The sequence below is a fragment of the Dendrobates tinctorius genome, unplaced genomic scaffold (assembly GCF_039654945.1).
Source record: "Dendrobates tinctorius isolate UK_male_01 unplaced genomic scaffold, ASM3965494v1 ptg000470l, whole genome shotgun sequence".
In the NCBI taxonomy this organism is placed as follows: Eukaryota; Metazoa; Chordata; class Amphibia; order Anura; family Dendrobatidae; genus Dendrobates; species Dendrobates tinctorius.
In genome coordinates, this window is record NW_027362132.1 from 408,596 (window position 1) to 426,611 (window position 18,016).

General features: G+C 48.3%; 1 protein-coding gene across 1 annotated transcript in view; it reads left to right on the plus strand.

Annotated features, from left to right (window-relative positions):
* Window positions 1-18,016, plus strand: part of LOC141077905 (uncharacterized) — a 110,319-nt gene that overhangs the window by 76,957 nt on the left and 15,346 nt on the right. Inside the window, exon 7 of the mRNA XM_073564676.1 lies at window positions 12,491-12,578. Coding sequence (XP_073420777.1) covers window positions 12,491-12,578 — 88 coding nt within the window. The remainder of the gene's footprint in view (window positions 1-12,490; window positions 12,579-18,016) is intronic.

Sequence of the window (18,016 nt, forward strand, 5' to 3'; positions counted from 1 at the left end):
AGTGAGGGCCTGATCCCAGGAGCTACAGTCTGAGGAAAGGGCTAAAAAGCCTTCACTAGACCCCTGTACAGCTGTATAATGAGGCCCAGGCTTTATAGTGAAGGGACAGGAGTGAGGGCCTGATCCCAGGAGCTACAGTCTGAGGAAAGGGTTAAAAAGCCTTTACTAGACCCCTGTACAGCTGTATAATGAGGCCCAGGCTTTATAGTGAAGGGACAGGAGTGAGGGCCTGTGCCCAGGAGCTACAGACTGAGGAAAGGGCTAAAAAGCCTTCACTAGACCCCTGTACAGCTGTATAATGAGGCCCAGGCTTTATAGTGAAGGGACAGGAGTGAGGGCCTGTTTCCAGGAGCTACAGTCTGAGGAAAGGGCTAAAAAGCCTTCACTAGACCCCTGTACAGCTGTATAATGAGGCCCAGGCTTTATAGTGAAGGGACAGGAGTGAGGGCCTGTGCCCAGGAGCTACAGTCTGAGGAAAGGGCTAAAAAGCCTTCACTAGACCCCTGTACAGCTGTATAATGAGGCCCAGGCTTTATAGTGAAGGGACAGGAGGGAGGGCCTGTTCCCAGGAGCTACAGTCTGAGGAAAGGGCTAAAAAGCCTTCACTAGACTCCTGTACAGCTGTATAATGAGGCCCAGGCTTTATAGTGAAGGGACAGGAGTGAGGGCCTGTGCCCAGGAGCTACAGTCTGAGGAAAGGGCTAAAATGCCTTCACTAGACCCCTGTACAGCTGTATAATGAGGCCCAGGCTTTATAGTGAAGGGACAGGAGGGAGAAAAGTGGGGAAAGGAGCCAGAAGAGCCGGACTGCCCATCACTAACCTGCAGAGCCGCACTCCACATATATGGCTGCTCTGTGCACAGGACCTGTGATGAGGTCACTGGAGGGGAGGAGTCAGGGGTCACATGATCTCCGAAGTGAAGACGCTCCATGGAGCCTTCCCCTCAGTCAGTGACATTCCCGCCATTATTTGCCCCTCACTACTGGCACAATTACCCCGCGCCGCCTTCTCTACACAGTGTTATGTGTGGAATGTGACGTGTGATTTCTCTGGAGGGAAATAGACCCCACACAGGAGGGAATTCTCACCAGTTACCGGCCGTCTACTATATGTCGGCAGATGATTGTGCTATCGACTCCACACCAGGAGCTAAAATGCCCAAATCTTGGTTATTTCCCCCCTTCCAGAGTCCGGCTGAGGCCGGGGTCACACTTGGGAGAAACTCGCCCGAGTCTCGCACCTCAGGGCCCTTGTGGATTAGCCTCTGTAGGGGAACGACACCGGCTGTCAGGGACAGGGGGCCCCAACATAAATCCAATATTCATTGTAAGAAAACCCAACCTGATGCCGCCATTCGGGGTAACCAATGCTCCGGCAGTCTGTGACAATGTCAGTAATTATATTTTTTCTCACTGATTGGTAGGTTTGTGGTAATTTTCCTGGATGATATAGTGAGTTACTCCCGTCCTCTGGAGGAGCATGCTGAGCATGTCAGACAGGTTCTCCGGGTTCTACGTGACAACTATTTATTTGGTAACCTGGAGAAATGACAATTTGTGGTCCAGCAGGTCCAATTCTCAGGACATTAGGCTTCTGCATTGGGGTCTCAGATGGACCCCGTTACGGTCCCAGCAGTCCCTTCATTGGTTTGGACTATAAGCCGCACTGGACTATAAGACGCACCACAAATTTTCAGAAGGATAATGGGGCAAAAGTTAATGCGTCAAATGGGGGTCTGTCCCACAGTCTGAATTCAGTAAACCCGGGGCGGGGATCGGCAGCGCTGGTGGAGCCGGGTCACAGGAGGTGTTCGGTGATCCGGCGATGATCTGACTTATCCCAGGCTGGTGCAGCAGGAGCCTCTGTAACATCTGTAATCTCACTGAGGCCATTTGGAGTAAGGGGGTTTAGTTTATAAATCCAGAAGATTTCTTCCCGATGTAGTTGTCCAATGCGATTCTGACCCTGTGGGGGAATCTCCTCTGAGGGGAATATTCTCAGTTGTGTGGAATCTTTCTTGTGTTTGATGGTGCAGTGACGTGAAAGCCCATGTTGGAGAAAACCCTATGGAGTATTGGAATGGTGTGAGTTCAGCCTTTTGTGGAGGGGTCGGGTCGTCCTTCCCACATATAATTTCTGGTATGAGCATATAATCACGTATGTGACATAACTGGTGGAACATGACATGGGAGTTTTGATCGGGAAAATTTCACCAGTAGAAATAAGGGTGAATTCAGAGAGACCATGGCAGATAATATTCACATCTGAGAAATCTAAGTTATTCTGTGCAAATTGTGAATAAATCTCATATTAACCTTATTCTCCTCGTTAAATATGTAATGAAATCATTAACCCCTTTCTGTCCCAGCCCACACCAGAAACACATCATCCACGTACCGGTGGTCCACACGGAGGTGTCAGGGGGGGCTTTTACACTATAAATATATTTATTTTCAAAGTCTGGCAAGAACAAATTAGTGAAACTGCAGCATCCAGCGCCCCCATCGCTGTCCCCGTCATCTGGGTGGACCAGCTGCCCCCAAAAGAGAAGGCCTTATGGGACAATATAACATTCAGGCTTTCCAGGATGAATCCAATATAGTCATCTGTTTCAGCAGTTTTTTCCATAGATTTTTTATTGCTTCCAGTCCTGTGATTTGTGGAATTCGTGCGTACAAGCTCCTGACGTCGATCAAAGCCAATTTATAACCCTCCTGCCAATCTATATCGGACACAATTCTCTATAAATCTCCGGTGTCCATGATGTGAGCAGGTGCTATTCTCAGTAATGGTCTCACACACCGGTCTATAAATGTAGATAAAGATTCTGTTACTGATCCGACCCCGCACACTATCGGGTGGCCTGGTGGGGGCGCTGCGTCTTTGTGGACTTTAGGAATATAACACCAATGCGGCTTGTGTGGAAATTCAGGGAAGAGTTTCTCTGATATTTCTTAGACAATCGTCCCTTCTCTATGTGAAATCTCAGAGAAGATCTTAGTTGTTCCTTCTCGTTATTTGTGGGATCAGCGCTTGTTTTTCTCTGTGCTGCTCTCTGATCGCTGTCTTTCTGCTCCTTACTATATTATCCATTGCTACTAACACTACATTATTGCCTTTATCGGCTTCTCTAATAACAGGATCTTGGCAGTTTTTTATCTCCTTCAGTGCTCGCTGTTCTTTTTTGTTACATTATCTGTTGTTTTTGTACAGCACGGCCTGTGTGTCTTTTACCACTCTGTAAAAAACATAAAAAAACAATTAACCCGATCTGTAAACACCGGAAATAGAAAAAATGTGAGAATGACAAAATTACGTATTTATGGATGGCACAATTCCACAAAAAATGCTGTAACGAGCGATCACAATTGTACTAATAAAAACGTTATCTCGTCCTGCAGAAAATAATCCATCATACAGCTCCACCGGAGGAAAATAACAATGTTACGGGGCTCGGGAAATGGAGAAACTGCTCCAAAAATGTTTCTTTCCAAACCTCAGATTTTTTTTCTCCATTAAAAGAATAATAAAAAACTGGACATGTTTGGTGTTGCTGTAATCATAGTGATGAGGAGAATCATATTACATGGTCAATTATACCACAAAATGTACAAAAACAGTTCACAATAAACAATGTCAGAATTGTTTTTTTCACAATTTCACCGCACTTGGAATTTTTTCCTCATTTTCGAGTACACTATGTGGTAAAATTAAGGGAGTCATTGAAAAGTACAACTCGCCCCGCAAACATCAAGCCCTCATATGTCTATGTGGACAGAGAGATAAAGAGTTATGGCTCTGGGAAGAAGGGAAGGAAAAATAGAAACAAAAAAACGAAAATGGGCCGCAGCATGAAGGGGTTAATTGCGCCTTTCTGCCACTTACAGGGAAAGTTAGAAATTAGTTTTGTCAGTTCAGCGTTATGTTCATGGCTTCTGATTTAGAGTAGTTGACTATAAAATTCCTTCCATGGCCGAATTCTCCGAATTCCTTTATTACAGAGGGAAATGAGACCATTGAGGGTGAAACATAGAGCCACAAGTCACCTGTGTATAGAGCGAGTGTATAGAGCTGTGAGCCTATAGTAACCCACTAATATCGGGATTTATACGTAATGCCACCACTAACTGCTCCATCACCGGTGTGTATAGGAGAAGTGATGAGGGGCGCCCTCGCCCCGTCGCATTATTAATAGAGAATGTGTCAGATAGAAGGCCGTCTCCCCTAATTATCAGTTTAGGGTCAGTGTATAAGGAGAGAATGATAGATGATATCAATATGTCGTAGGGTGACCTTCAAGAAAGTCCGGGCTCTGTGTCCAACGCTTCTTCAGTGTCGGCAGAAACAAGGCACATTGGGATCCCCGGGGTTTCCGCATGTGACATTAATAACAATGTTTTCTCACGAGCTTCTCTGTCCTTAATAAAGCCACCCTGATGGTTGGTAACAATTGGGGGCAGGTAGTGGGAGAGCCGGGCTGTAATCACTTTAGAGAATATTTTCACCTCTACAGTAATTAGTGATATTGGATGAAAATTAGGGCGGACATTTGTTTCTTCTCCAGGCTTTCAGTAACAATGTTATGTCAGCCTCAAGTAATTAAGGGGCAGAGAGGGAGTCTTCTGAGATATTACTGAACACTTCTCCTAAAATGGTAATAACTGGGGTGCAAACATCTTATAAAATCTATTATTGCCTCCATCCGGCCCAGGGCTCTTCCCGATAGGGAATGATTTAATGGCCTCTCCGATCTCTTCCTCAGTGACAGCTTTGTCTAGTTCCTCCTGCTCAGGGGTCTGTAAGGAAGGAAGAGCAGCGTCCATAATATATTTGTCAATTTGTCTTTCCAGAATATTAGGTGGCATGTCGTGGTATTGTCCATGGATATTATAGAGCGAGCTATAATAGCAACAACATGCCTCAGCTGTGTCAGAGGGGTTATGCTTTTCTGGCCCGGGTGCCCCTTCTATTTTGGATATGTATGTCCCTTGCATGCATGGATATAACCTCCTTGCCAATGAGCGACCATATTTATCAGTGAATTCATACGAGCACCTTCTCATGTGATCTTGGTATTTTCTATACGTTTCATCTATTAGCAACTTTATCGCCTTTCTTTTTTCAATCAGATCATTTTTATTGAACAAAACAAAGAATTACTAACATTTTGTTTTTCTTGTACAAACATTGTGAGAAAAACAATAGAAAATAAAAACCAGTAAACAATACAACAACCGGTTACAATGATATAAATCCCAATTTTGCTCTATAGTAGAGGGTGTACAGCAGTGAATAAGGCTGTGCATCCTCTGTAGTCCCGGAGCGTCTCTCCCAAACCCCCCTCCAGCCCCCCTTCTCTCTCTCTATCTGCCTACAGTCAGGTTAGAAGTTGAGAGTGAGTGGGAAGGTGACGATTGTGAGGAAGCAATTTGAATGTTCCTGTGTCTACCGTGTGCAGTGTCATCAAGAAGTTTAAAGCCCATGGCACTGTGGCTAACCTCCCTAGATGTGGACGGAAAAGAAAAATTGACAAGAGATTTCAACGCAAGATTGTGCAGATGTTGGATAAAGAACCTCGACTAACATCCAAACAAGTTCAAGCTGCCCTGCAGTTTGATGGTACAATAGTGTCAAGCCGTACTATCCGTCGGCATCTGAATGAAAAGGGACTGTATGGTAGGAGACCCAGGAAGACCCCACGTCTTACCCCGAGACATAAAAAAGCCAGGCTGGAGTTTGCCAAAACTTACCTGAAAAAGCGTAAAACGTTTTGGAAGAATGTTCTCTGGTCAAATGAGACAAACGTAGAGCTTTTTGGGCAAAGGCATCAACATAGAGTTTACAGAAGAAAAAAAGAGGCATTCAAAGAAAAAAACACGGTCCCTACAGTCAAACATGGCGGAGGTTCCCTGATGTTTTGGGGTTGCTTTGCTGTCTCTGGCACTGGACTGCTTTGACCATGTGCATGGCATTATGAAGTATGAAGACTACCAACAAATTTTGCAGCATAATGTAGGGCCCAGAGTGAGAAAGCTGGGTCTCCCTCAGAGGTCATGGGTCTTCCAGCAGGACAATGACCCAAAGCACACTTCAAAAAGCACTAGAAAATGGTTTGAGAGAAAGCACTGGAGACTTCTATGTTGGTCAGCAATGAGTCCAGACCTGATTCCCATAGAAGACCTGTGGAGAGATCTAAAAATGGCAGTTTGGAGAAGGCACCCTTCTAATATCAGGGACCTGTAGCAGTTTGCCAAAGAAGAATGGTCTAAAATTCCAGCAGAGCATTGTAAGAAACTCATTGAAGGTTACCGGAAGCGGTTAGTCGCAGTTATTTTGGCTAAAGGTTGTGCAACCAAGTATTAGGCTGAGGGTGCCAATACTTTTGTCTGGCCCATTTTTGGAGTTTTGTGTGAAATGATCAATGTTTTGCTTTTTGCTTCATTCTCTTTTGTGTTTTTTCATTTAAGACAAATTAAATGAAGATAATACCAAAGAATTTGTGTTTGCAATCATTTTCAGGAAGAAACTGAGTATTATCTGACAGAATTGCAGGGGTGTCAATACTTTTGGCCACAACTGTATAGTTCTGTAATTGTAGTGTCGCCATAATAGGTGTAGTGTCGCTGCAGGTGTACGGTGCTGCGGGGGCTCTGCTGACATTTTGTGAAAGGCCAGAACCCCCGCAGTTTATATATTTATATTTACTCATTTATATAGCGCTACTAATTCCACAGCGCTTTACAGACATTAGTGGCATTGTCCCCAATGAGGCTCACAATCTACATTCCCTATCCTTAGAGACGGACATGCGGCGGCGTCTTTCCAGATCACAACATGTCTATTTATCTTGCAGAGACGCAATAAACCTCACCCGTACAATGTATTGTATGCGGAGAATCCACACGGTTCAGGGATCACATGTGGAGTCACCTGTGTTCAGTAGCCGGCAGCGGACATGTGCTGCGTCCAAAGCGCTGCCAATTCCTGATCGTGTGCACCGGCCTAAGGAAATAAATCATTCAATTACAGAAAAAAAGCAAATTCCTTTGACCTCTGCTGGTGTCAGTGCCGTCTGTGGCCCCAACAGGGATTTATGTGAATCCTATTTTAGATGTATTCAGGCAGAGCCCCCGGATGCACTGCAGAAGCGCAGTGTGAACAGGGCTTAATATCCTATTGTGTGGAATAATGCCGTCTACTATACTATTCCGGCCTGTCCCAGTGCAGCGGCCAGACACGGACACGGACAGCAGGCAGACACGGACAGCGGCCAAACACGGACAGCATCCAGACATGGACAGCATCCAGACACGGACCCCGGGCAAACACGGACACCGGCCAGACATGGACAGCATCCAGACACGGACCCCGGGCAAACACGGACACCGGCCAGACATGGACAGCATCCAGACACGGACAGCATCCAGACACGGACACCGGGCAGACACGGACACCGGCCAGACATGGACAGCATCCAGACACGGACCCCGGGCAAACACGGACACCGGCCAGACATGGACAGCATCCAGACACGGACAGCATCCAGACACGGACACCGGCCAGATACGGACACCGGGCAGACACAGACAGTGGGCAGACACGGACAGCGGGCAGACATGGACACCGGCCAGACACAGACACTGGGTAGACACGGACAGCGGCCAGACACAGACACCGGCCAGAAGATACTTTTTTTATAAATCCGTTGCACATCATCATTCAGCATTTCTGCAGCGTTTTTTTCCCTGTTCAAATGAATGGGACACAAAAATGCAAGTGAAAAGGCTGCAAAAAAGCAGAATATTTCCTGCCAACACTGTAGATCAATCCACAGCAAAAATGGCGGGTGTGAACAGACACTACAGGGGATTTCTAAGAATGTATAAATAATTAGCATGAACTGATACATTCCCTGTGTCTCCAGCACCGATGCTCCGGGGTTCTCTGCTACTCTCAGCACTGGTCTGCAGTGTTCTTGTGGCACTGGGGGTCTCAGCCAGTCTCAGCACTGGGCTGCAGTGGTCTTGTGGCTCCGGGGGTCTCTGCCAGTCTCAGCACTAGGCTGCAGGGGTCTTGTGGCTCCGGGGGTCTCTGCCAGTCTCAGCACTGGGCTGCAGTGGTCTTGTGTCTCTGGGGGTCTCTGCCAGTCTCAGCACTGGGCTGTAGGGGTCTTGTGGCTCCGGGGGTCTCTGCCAGTCTCAGCACTGGGCTGCAGTGGTCTTGTGGGTCCGGGGGGTCTCTGCCAGTCTCAGCACTGGGCTGCAGTGGTCTTGTGGCTCAAGGGGTCTCCGTCAGTCTCAGCACTGGGCTGCAGTCGTCTTTTGGCTCCGGGGGTCTCTGTCAGTCTCAGCACTGGGCTGCAGTGGTCTTGTGGCTCGGTGGGTCTCCGTCTGTCTCAGCACTGGGCTGCAGAGGTCTTGTGTCTCCAGGGGTCCCTGCCAGTCTTATCACTGGGCTGCAGTGGTCTTGTGGCTCGGTGGGTCTCCGTTTGTCTCAGCACTGGGCTGCAGTGGTCTTTTGGCTCCGGGGGTCTCTGCCAGTCTCAGCACTGGGCTGCAGTGGTCTTGTGGCTCGGTGGGTCTCCGTCTGTCTCAGCACTGGGCTGCAGAGGTCTTGTGTCTCCGGGGGTCTCTGCCAGTCTTATCACTGGGCTGCAGTGGTCTTGTGGCTCTGGGGGGTCTCTGTCAGTCTTATCACTAGGCTGCCAGGGTGTTGTGGCTCCTGGGGTCTCTGTTATTCTCAGCACTGGACTGCAGTGGTCTTGTGGCTCCGGAGGTTTCTGCCAGTCTGAGCACTAGACTGCAATGGTCTTATGTCTCCCGGGGGTCTCCGTCAGTCTCAGTACTGGGCGCCAGTGGTCTTGTGGGTCCGGGGGGGTCTCTGCCAGTCTCAGCACTGGGCTGCAGGGGTCTTGTGGCTCCTGGGGTCTCCCTCAGTCTCAGCACTGGGCTGCAGTGGTCTTGTGGCTCCAGGGGTCTCTGCCAGTCTTTGCGCTGGACTGCAATGGTCTTGTGGCTCCAGGCTTCTCTGTCAGACTCAGCGCTAGGTTGCAGTGATCTTGTGGCTCAAGGGGTCTCCGTCAGTCTCAGCACTGGGCTGCAGTGGTCTTTTGGCTCCGGGGGTCTCTGCCAGTCTCAGCACTGGGCTGCAGTGGTCTTGTGGCTCGGTGGGTCTCCGTCTGTCTCAGCACTGGGCTGCAGAGGTCTTGTGTCTCCGGGGGTCTCTGCCAGTCTTCTCACTGGGCTGCAGTGGTCTTGTGGCTCCGGGGGGTCTCTTTCAGTCTTAGCACTAGGCTGCTGGGGTCTTGTGGCTCCTGGGGTCTCTCTCAATCTCAGCACTGGACTGCAGTGGTCTTGTGGCTCCGGAGGTTTCTGCCAGTCTGAGCACTAGACTGCAAAGGTCTTATGTCTCCCGGGGGTCTCCGTCAGTCTCAGCACTGGGCTCTAGTGGTCTTGTGGCTCTGGGGGTCTCTGCCTGTCTCAGCACTTGGCTTCAGTGGTCTTGTGGCTCCTGGGGGTGTCTGCCAGTCTCAGCACTGGGCTGCAGAGGTCTTGTGGCTCCGGTGGTCTCTGCCAGTCTCAGCACTGGGCTGCAATGGTCTTGTGGCTCCGGGGGTCTCTGCCAGTCTCAGCACTGGACTGCAGTGGTCTTGTGGCTCCGGGGGTCTCTGCCAGTCTCAGCACTGGGCTGCAATGGTCTTGTGGCTCTGGGCGTCTCTGCCAGTCTCAGCACTGGGCTGCAATGGTCTTGTGGCTCCGGGGGTCTCTGCCAGTCTCAGCACTGGGCTGTAGGGGTCTTGTGGCTCCGGGGGTCTCTGCCAGTCTCAGCACTGGGCTGCTGTGGTCTTGTGGGTCCTGGGGGGTCTCTGCCAGTCTCAGCACTGGGCTGCAGGGGTCTTGTGGCTCCTGGGGTCTCCCTCAGTCTCAGCACTGGGCTGCAGTGGTCTTTTGGCTCCAGGGGTCTCTGCCAGTCTTTGCACTGGACTGCAATGGTCTTGTGGCTCCAGGCTTCTCTGTCAGACTCAGCGCTAGGTTTCAGTGGTCTTGTGGCTCAAGGGGTCTCTGTCAGTCTCAGCACTGGGCTGCAGTGGTCTTTTGGCTCCGGGGGTCTCTGCCAGTCTCAGCACTGGGCTGCAGTGTTCTTGTTGCTCGGTGGATCTCCATCTGTCTTAGCACTGGGCTGCAGAGGTCTTGTGTCTCTGGGGGTCTCTGCCAGTCTTATCACTGGGCTGCAGTGGTCTTGTGGCTCCGGGGGGTCTCTGTCAGTCTTAGCACTAGGCTGCCGAGGTCTTGTGGCTCCTGGGGTCTCTGTTATTCTCAGCACTGGACTGCAGTGGTCTTGTGGCTCCGGGGGTCTCTGCCAGTCTGAGCACTAGACTGCAATAGTCTTAGGTCTCCCGGGGTCTCCGTCAGTCTCAGCACTGGGCTCCAGAGGTCTTGTGTCTCTGGTTGTCTCTGCCAGTCTTATCACTGGGCTGCAGTGGTCTTGTGGCTCCGGGGGGTCTCTTTCAGTCTTAGCACTAGGCTGCTGGGGTCTTGTGGCTCCTGGGGTCTCCGTCAGTCTTAGCACTGGGCTGCAATGGTCTTGTGGCTCCGGGGGTTTCCGTCAGTCTCAGCACTGGGCTCCAGTGGTCTTGTGGCTCCGGGGGTCTCTGCCAGTCTTAGCACTGGGCTGCAGTGGTCTTGTGCCTCCGGGGGGTCTCTGCCAGTCTTACAACTGGGCAGCAATGGTCTTGTGGCTCCGCGGGTCTCCGCCAGACTCAGCGCTGGGCTGCAGTGGTCTTGCGGCTCAAGGGGTCTCCGTCAGTCTCAGCACTGGCCTGCAGTGATATTTTTGCTCCGGGGGTCTCTGCCAGTCTCAGCACTGGGCTGCAGTGGTCTTGTGGCTCGGTGGGTCTCCGTCAGTCTCAGCACTGGGCTGTAGGGGTGTTGTGGCTCCGGGGGTCTCCGTCAGCCTCAGCACTGGTCTGCAAGGGTCTTGTGGCTTCACCTTATATTATAGCAGCAAAGTGAATAATAACCATCAGGGCCCCCGAACCATCAGCCACGGAGCCAGAGGGGATTTAGCAGAGTAGTTTGGGGGACATGTAGGACTTGTTATTAATCGCTTTTTATTCTGCTGTTTGTGAGGTAGGATGTAAAAAAAGACAGCAATTCTGCTAATGTTTTCTATTATGTGACTGTACGGCCCTTCACAGAGACGAGAATTAGCGTTATGGAAGAGGAGTCTATGAGGAACGTGTTCAGCTGCCGACTCCGAGGAGGAAACTGCTTGTTGTCTGTGGCCTAAATATATAGGTTTTATTAGTAGATGTCAGGGAAGAAAACTAAACCCTGTAAGATAATAAATCTCCTCATATGTTTCCCTTATTATCTCCAGTAAGTGTATTATTACACAGGATTCTTATGATGTTACAACGGATCATCTTCTTCTCATTCAGGTCTCTACAATATCGGATCCTCTCAGTGAAGGTCTTCTACAAAAGAGAATTTTCCTGATTTACCCATCAAAGATGGATATGGACAGAGACAAGATGGCGGAGAGGATATTACACCTCACCCTAGAGATCCTCTTCCGTCTCACTGGAGAGGTGAGAGAATCTGATAACGTCATATTACATCATTCTTATCTATGGGAATAACAGATGGACAGAACTGGAGAGGTGAGGACTCTGGAAATGTCTGTAGTGAGATTTATTAATGTGTCTCTCCATTACCAGGATTACACAGTGGTGAAGAAGACCTCTAGTGAGCGCTGTCAGGACCCTGTGTCTGAGGGATGGGGAAGACCCCTGAGCCCAATCACGGGGCCTCCACCTCACCCCCTGATCCATGAGGACATCAATGACCAGAAGATCCTAGAACTCATCTACAAGATGACTGAGCTGCTGACTGGAGAGGTGACACTGCTGGGAATGCTGGGACATTATACAGTAACACTATGAAGGGATCGGGGGGATGACGGTATCATTGTATGTGTCAGGTTCCTATAAGGTGTCAGGATGTCGCTGTCTATTTCTCCATGGAGGAGTGGGAGTATTTAGAAGGACACAGAGATCTGTACAAGAACGTCATAATGGAGGTTCCCCAGCCCCTCACATCTCCAGGTAATAGACAGGACTAAATAGACACGGCCTATAATTATCTGTATGTAGAGAATGAATTCAGTCCCTGTATGTGTTTCCTCCAGATCTATCCAGTAAGAGGACAACACCAGAGAGATGTCCCCGTCCTCTTCTTCCACAGGACTGTAACCAAGAAGATCCCAGTGCTCCTCAGGATCATCAGGTAGATGGAGAGAAGGTGTCAGGAGATCTCCCCTATGAAGTGTAGATGGCTCTGAAGGTCTTGTGCCCAGTCTTGTTTTATCCACCAGTATTATATGTGTTATACTTGTGTAATGAGAACGGTGGAGATGGCAGGATTAGAGCTGATCATAGATGGGACTTCTCCATCTGTCTGTGACTTTTACAATATTTGTTTCAGGGTGAAGATCTGACCCATATTAATACTACAGAGACATATGTGAGGGGTGATGAGTGGTGTAAAGAGGAGATTCCCACATATGACTACCCAGGTGAGTAGTAACCACTGAATGCAGAGAAGTCACATATTCCTCTCAGTCACCGGCTGTGGCTGCTTTATCGGTGGTGTAGTCCGGCCGTATTACCATGATCACCATTTTCCCTCTAGACCACAATATTCTCCTCCACCCAAAACTGTTCTAATGACTTTGGGCGTTGAAAGCCCTTTTCTATAGAACTTACAACCTGGTGGATCCACCTACCCCCTGGGATTAGTGTGAGGGTGATCCCTTAAAGCGAGATCTATATGATTGCTTGTTCCTGACCCTATATAGGTCGAGTGCGCGCTTAAAGAGTCACACTGAACACAGAGTTAGATGTCTACTCCTTTCTCAGCAAAGGCTTGCACACAACTGAAGTTTATTCTTATGACAGAGAGACAGGAAATGGGTGTCACACAATCTCCTGAGTAGCCAGTGTCAGTCTATGATAGGTCCATTTCAGCTTCACTTCCATATATGGTATCCAGTATCTCAGCTTCTGCATTCCAAGGATTCCTTCCAGGGTGTTGTCTGAAGACACAGACGCCATCTTGGTACACCATATCTGAACTGACTTATATAAGGTTTAATAATTGATTTCATTAGCCATTCTCTACTTCACATTAGGAGACGCTGACCGTTACCTGCCCAGATCTGTAACTATAAAGCCAAATGACAGCGTACGTAGAATGTGCTGACAAGATAGAAAATCACTTGGAGAAAAATATTATGCTGGGCCTGTAAGAGAAAGCGGAGGGTAATGATGCTGTTGGCTTCCTAGATCCCTGAGATCTTATCGGATGAATCTTCTCTCCCTTCTGTGCTGCTGAATGTCTCATGGTCCCTACAAGACCAGGTCCAGTCTTTCTGGCCAAACTTCCCTTTTATGAGCGACAACAGTAAATGTGCAGTGAGGCCAAGTGTGAATTTCTGTCCAATAACAGCAGAGTTTCCCTTTATCCTGACTTTTCAATTTGTATAAAATCTACCTTATTTTTCGGACTATGTGACGCACTGTTTTCCTTCAAAAATGTGGAGTAAAATGGGGGGGTGCGTCTTATAGTCCGGATGTACTGGCTCTGGCTGTGGTGGGGAGGTGGGGGAACGGCATCGGCGGAGCAGCGGGTCACACAAGGCTGGAGCCAGTGGCTGCGGCTAACTCCTGTTGCTGTGGCTAAAGAGAAATGAATATTCACTGCATTCCACGCCCATGGGCTTGGAGGGCAATGAATATTCATTTCTCTTTAATAATAGTATCTTGATATGATTAGCCCCCAACCCCGGTCCTGGTATACGTGGCCCCATCCTTATAATTGGCCCACACCCCCATCCCCATCCTGGTATGCATGGCCCCATCAGGAAACATTAAAAAACAAACCATGACACTTACCTACCCTGCGCTCCCTCTCAGCGTCCTGCTCCGGTGCCAGCAACTGCTATATCTTTGTAAGCAGCACATGGCAGGGACGTCATGTGCTGCTCACAAGCAGAGCACAGCTGCCAGGACTGTGCACACAAAGGGCAGTGAGTATTCATTGCTCTTCAGTAGCGCGCAGTGTCAGCCACCGGCTTCCTGCTGCTACCGGCGGTCACGTGTGCCGCTACTTAAGAGAAATGAATATTCATGAATATTCACTGTTCTCAGCACTGCTTACAAGTATATAGCAGTTGCTGGCACCGGAGCAGGACGCTGTGAGGGAGCGCCGGGTAGGTAAGTGTAATGGTTTGTTTTTTTTAATGTTTTGTGATGGGGCACTGCATACCAGGATGAGAATGGCCCATACATACCAGGATAAGGATGGGGGTCCATGCATACCAGGATAGGGATGGCGGACCCTGCATACCAGGATGGGGGTGGGGGCTACTTATAAGGATGGGGCCCTGCATACCAGGACGAGCTGGGGCCCTGCATACCAGGATGAGCTGGGGCCCTGCATAACAGGATAGGGATGGGACCATGCATACTAGGACGAGATGCGGCTATGCATTCCAGGAAGAGATGGGGGCCCTACATACCAGGATAGGGATGGGACCATGCATACCAAGATAGGGATGGGACCATGCATACTAGGATGAGATGTGGCTATGCATACCTGCTGTTGGGGAGCTATAGAGGGAGGGCTAAATTAACCCTTCACGGTGGACCAAGTGATTTCCAAATTAATCCACGGGGCATTGCTAGCAACTGGGAATGGCCAGACGGAGACATATGCCTCTGTATGGGAGGATCAAGGCAGATCACTAAACCCGTTTATTATGTCACCCTTTTATAGTATTTTGCTTAATTATGCAAAATACTCAGCTACCAATAGCATCGTCGTAATACATTTACTTTATAAGCCAATAGTTTTGCAAGAAAATCGGAATGTGTCCCTAGTTACATGATGTAGAGAATAGAACAATAGCACATTCATCAGGGTCTCATATCTCGTGCAAGCTGGAACAGTCTGGTTTCATTACAGCCTTGAACATTCCCCTAGTTACAAAATTTAACTCTTGAACAACAAAATGGCGTCGCAAACACAAAAATGGAGTCTTTGAGAACAAGATGTCCCATACATCTAAATACTGTACTTCACAATACCAGGATGAGGATGGGGCCCTGCATACCAGGATAGGGATGAGGGTGATCATTCCTGTCAGGATAGGAATGAGGGGGCATGCATACCAGGATAGGGATGAGGCCATGCATACCAGGATAGGGATGAGGGATCCATGTATACCAGGATGGAGATGAGGGATCCATGCATACCAGGATAGGGATGAGGGATCCATGTATACCAGGATAGGGATGAGGGATCCATGTATACCAGGATGGAGATGAGGGATCCATGCATACCAGGATAGGGATGAGGGATCCATGTATACCAGGATAGGGGATAAGGGGGCCATGTATACCAGGATAGGGATGAGGGTGATCATTCCTGTCAGGATAGGAATGAGGGGGCATGCATACCAGGATAGGGATGAGGCCATGCATACCAGGATAGGGATGAGGGATCCATGTATACCAGGATAGGGATGAGGGATCCATGTATACCAGGATGGAGATGAGGGATCCATGCATACCAGGATAGGGATGAGGGATCCATGTATACCAGGATAGGGGATAAGGGGGCCATGTATACCAGGATAGGGATGAGGGTGATCATTCCTGTCAGGATAGGAATGAGGGGGCATGCATACCAGGATAGGGATGAGGCCATGCATACCAGGATAGGGATGAGGGATCCATGTATACCAGGATAGGGATGAGGGATCCATGTATACCAGGATGGAGATGAGGGATCCATGCATACCAGGATAGGGATGAGTGATCCATGTATACCAGGATAGGGGATAAGGGGGCCATGTATACCAGGATAGGGATGAGGGATCCATGTATACCAGGATGGAGATGAGGGGGGCCATGCATACCAGGATAGGGATGAGGGATCCATGTATACCAGGATAGGGGATAAGGGGGCCATATATACCAGGATAGGGGATGAGGGGGACCATTGGTATCAGAATGGGGATGAGGGGGCCATATATACCAGGATAGGGGATATTAAGTACAGAATTGACCACATTTTTTGCTTCATTTTTTTTCCCTAATTTCTGCTTGTAAAACCTAGGTGCGTCTTATAGTCCAAAAAATACGGTAATTTCAAGGAGGATTGTGATAATCTCCAGGACAAACATTCCACCTGTGCCATGATAGATCTCTAAGCTGTGCGTGGCTGATGGCTGGAATATACATTTATTCCCGCCTGCAGGAGATGTGTTGGCTCCAGCCCTGGTGTCATGGAGTCACTCCACGTCATAAATTACATTGTTTCTGATCCTAAGGAATTCAGATTACTGCACAATCTCTCCTGAAATGGGGAGCAATATTATTTTCTCTAATCTTCTGGTCAGGATTCATAGTAGCTCCAATGGTCCACCATAAATGAGGGCAACTCGTACATACGTTGTTGTTGGGGATGTAACATATTTTTTTATTCTATGTCTTTTTTAACCTGTTCATTCTGTATGATAGTTTGATTGTGGTGGGATCGGCCTTCCTGCCAAATGTGAGTCTGTAACTCCCTGATAGTCTTAAAAAAAAATCTCTCCATCACCTCTTCCAAATGCCTAAGATCTAAATTTAAAGTGCCCCTGTCAGCAGGATTGTGCACAGTAACCTACAGACACTGTCAGGTCAGTGCCGTTATACTGATTACAGTGATACCTGGTGATGAAATCCGTCTTGTGGTTGTTGTTTAATCTTTATTTGTAGTTTTCAGTTAATGAGATTCTCCTGCTTCGGGGCGCGGCTTTATGTGATGAATATGTAATCATCACATCTGTCCAAAAAATAAGGAAAAAAGCAGCACAAAACGGCCATAGTCCTGTTTCTTGCCTGCACTTATCCTGCCCTCACAAACCTTGTCCATGTATGCTTTTCTGAAATAAAGGACTTTAAAGGGTTTTTTATGATACGGTAAACGGCGTGTGCTGCTTTTTTCCATATTTTTTTGGATTGTCTTGTGTGCTTCTTCAAGCAAGCACCTTCACTACCGTGCTTTCACCATGCAAAGTGTTGCTGACTCAGAGTCCACCCACTCCACCAGTAAGTAGACTGTTTCTTAGTGCCATTCTATTTTTTTCTTTTTGATTTACATATTCATCTGTATTGGCTTTTGACAGGTCTCTGATCCCTCACTGACCTGCCCCCCATTATTTCATAATGCATATAATAGTGTTGATATTATTGTTGATAATGCCTATTGTTGTGAGTTCATTCTCTGGTCCACCAGCAGTGAGTTCTCCTTCCAGACTCCCTCTGGTGGTAACAGGAGGTAGTGAGGCTGATTTAATCAGTAGAGATCTGCCACATGATAATGAGGATGACGATTGGACCTCAGGAATCTTAAACTGGATTTAAGACAGCCGACGCCCTAGTCTGTGCTGGTGATTGCTTCTGCTTTCCAGGTCTTGGTTTTCAGCTCTGTTCCAGCCTTTTCAAGCTAAGTGTTTTTGCTAATGTTCACACTTGATTTTGTTGGTCTATTCAGTTTTTTGTGTGTTCAGCCAGCCCCGGCTGGGGCTGTGCTGAATTTCTACTCCTATTTATCTGTATTTGCCAACTTGCTTTTTAGTCCCTTATTAGATTGGCATCTTTTTGCTCTGTCTCAGAATATTTCAGAGTGCTGATATAGTGGGAGAAGTCTAGTGACTTCTGGGTTAATTTTGTTATCAGAAGTGTTGGACATTATTTTTGTAGGGTTTTTGGCAGATTGCAGACAGTGTCTTTCCTTTCCTTTCCTCTATAGTTAGTTTGGGCCCCATCGTTTGCTCAGCCTATTTTCCTGCCTGTGTTTGTGTTTTCACCTTGTTTCACCGTCAATACATGTGTGGGGGCTGTCTATTCCTTTGGGGTCTGCTCTGGGGCAGTTAGTTTTCCCCTTTTCTTGCTTTAGGCTTAT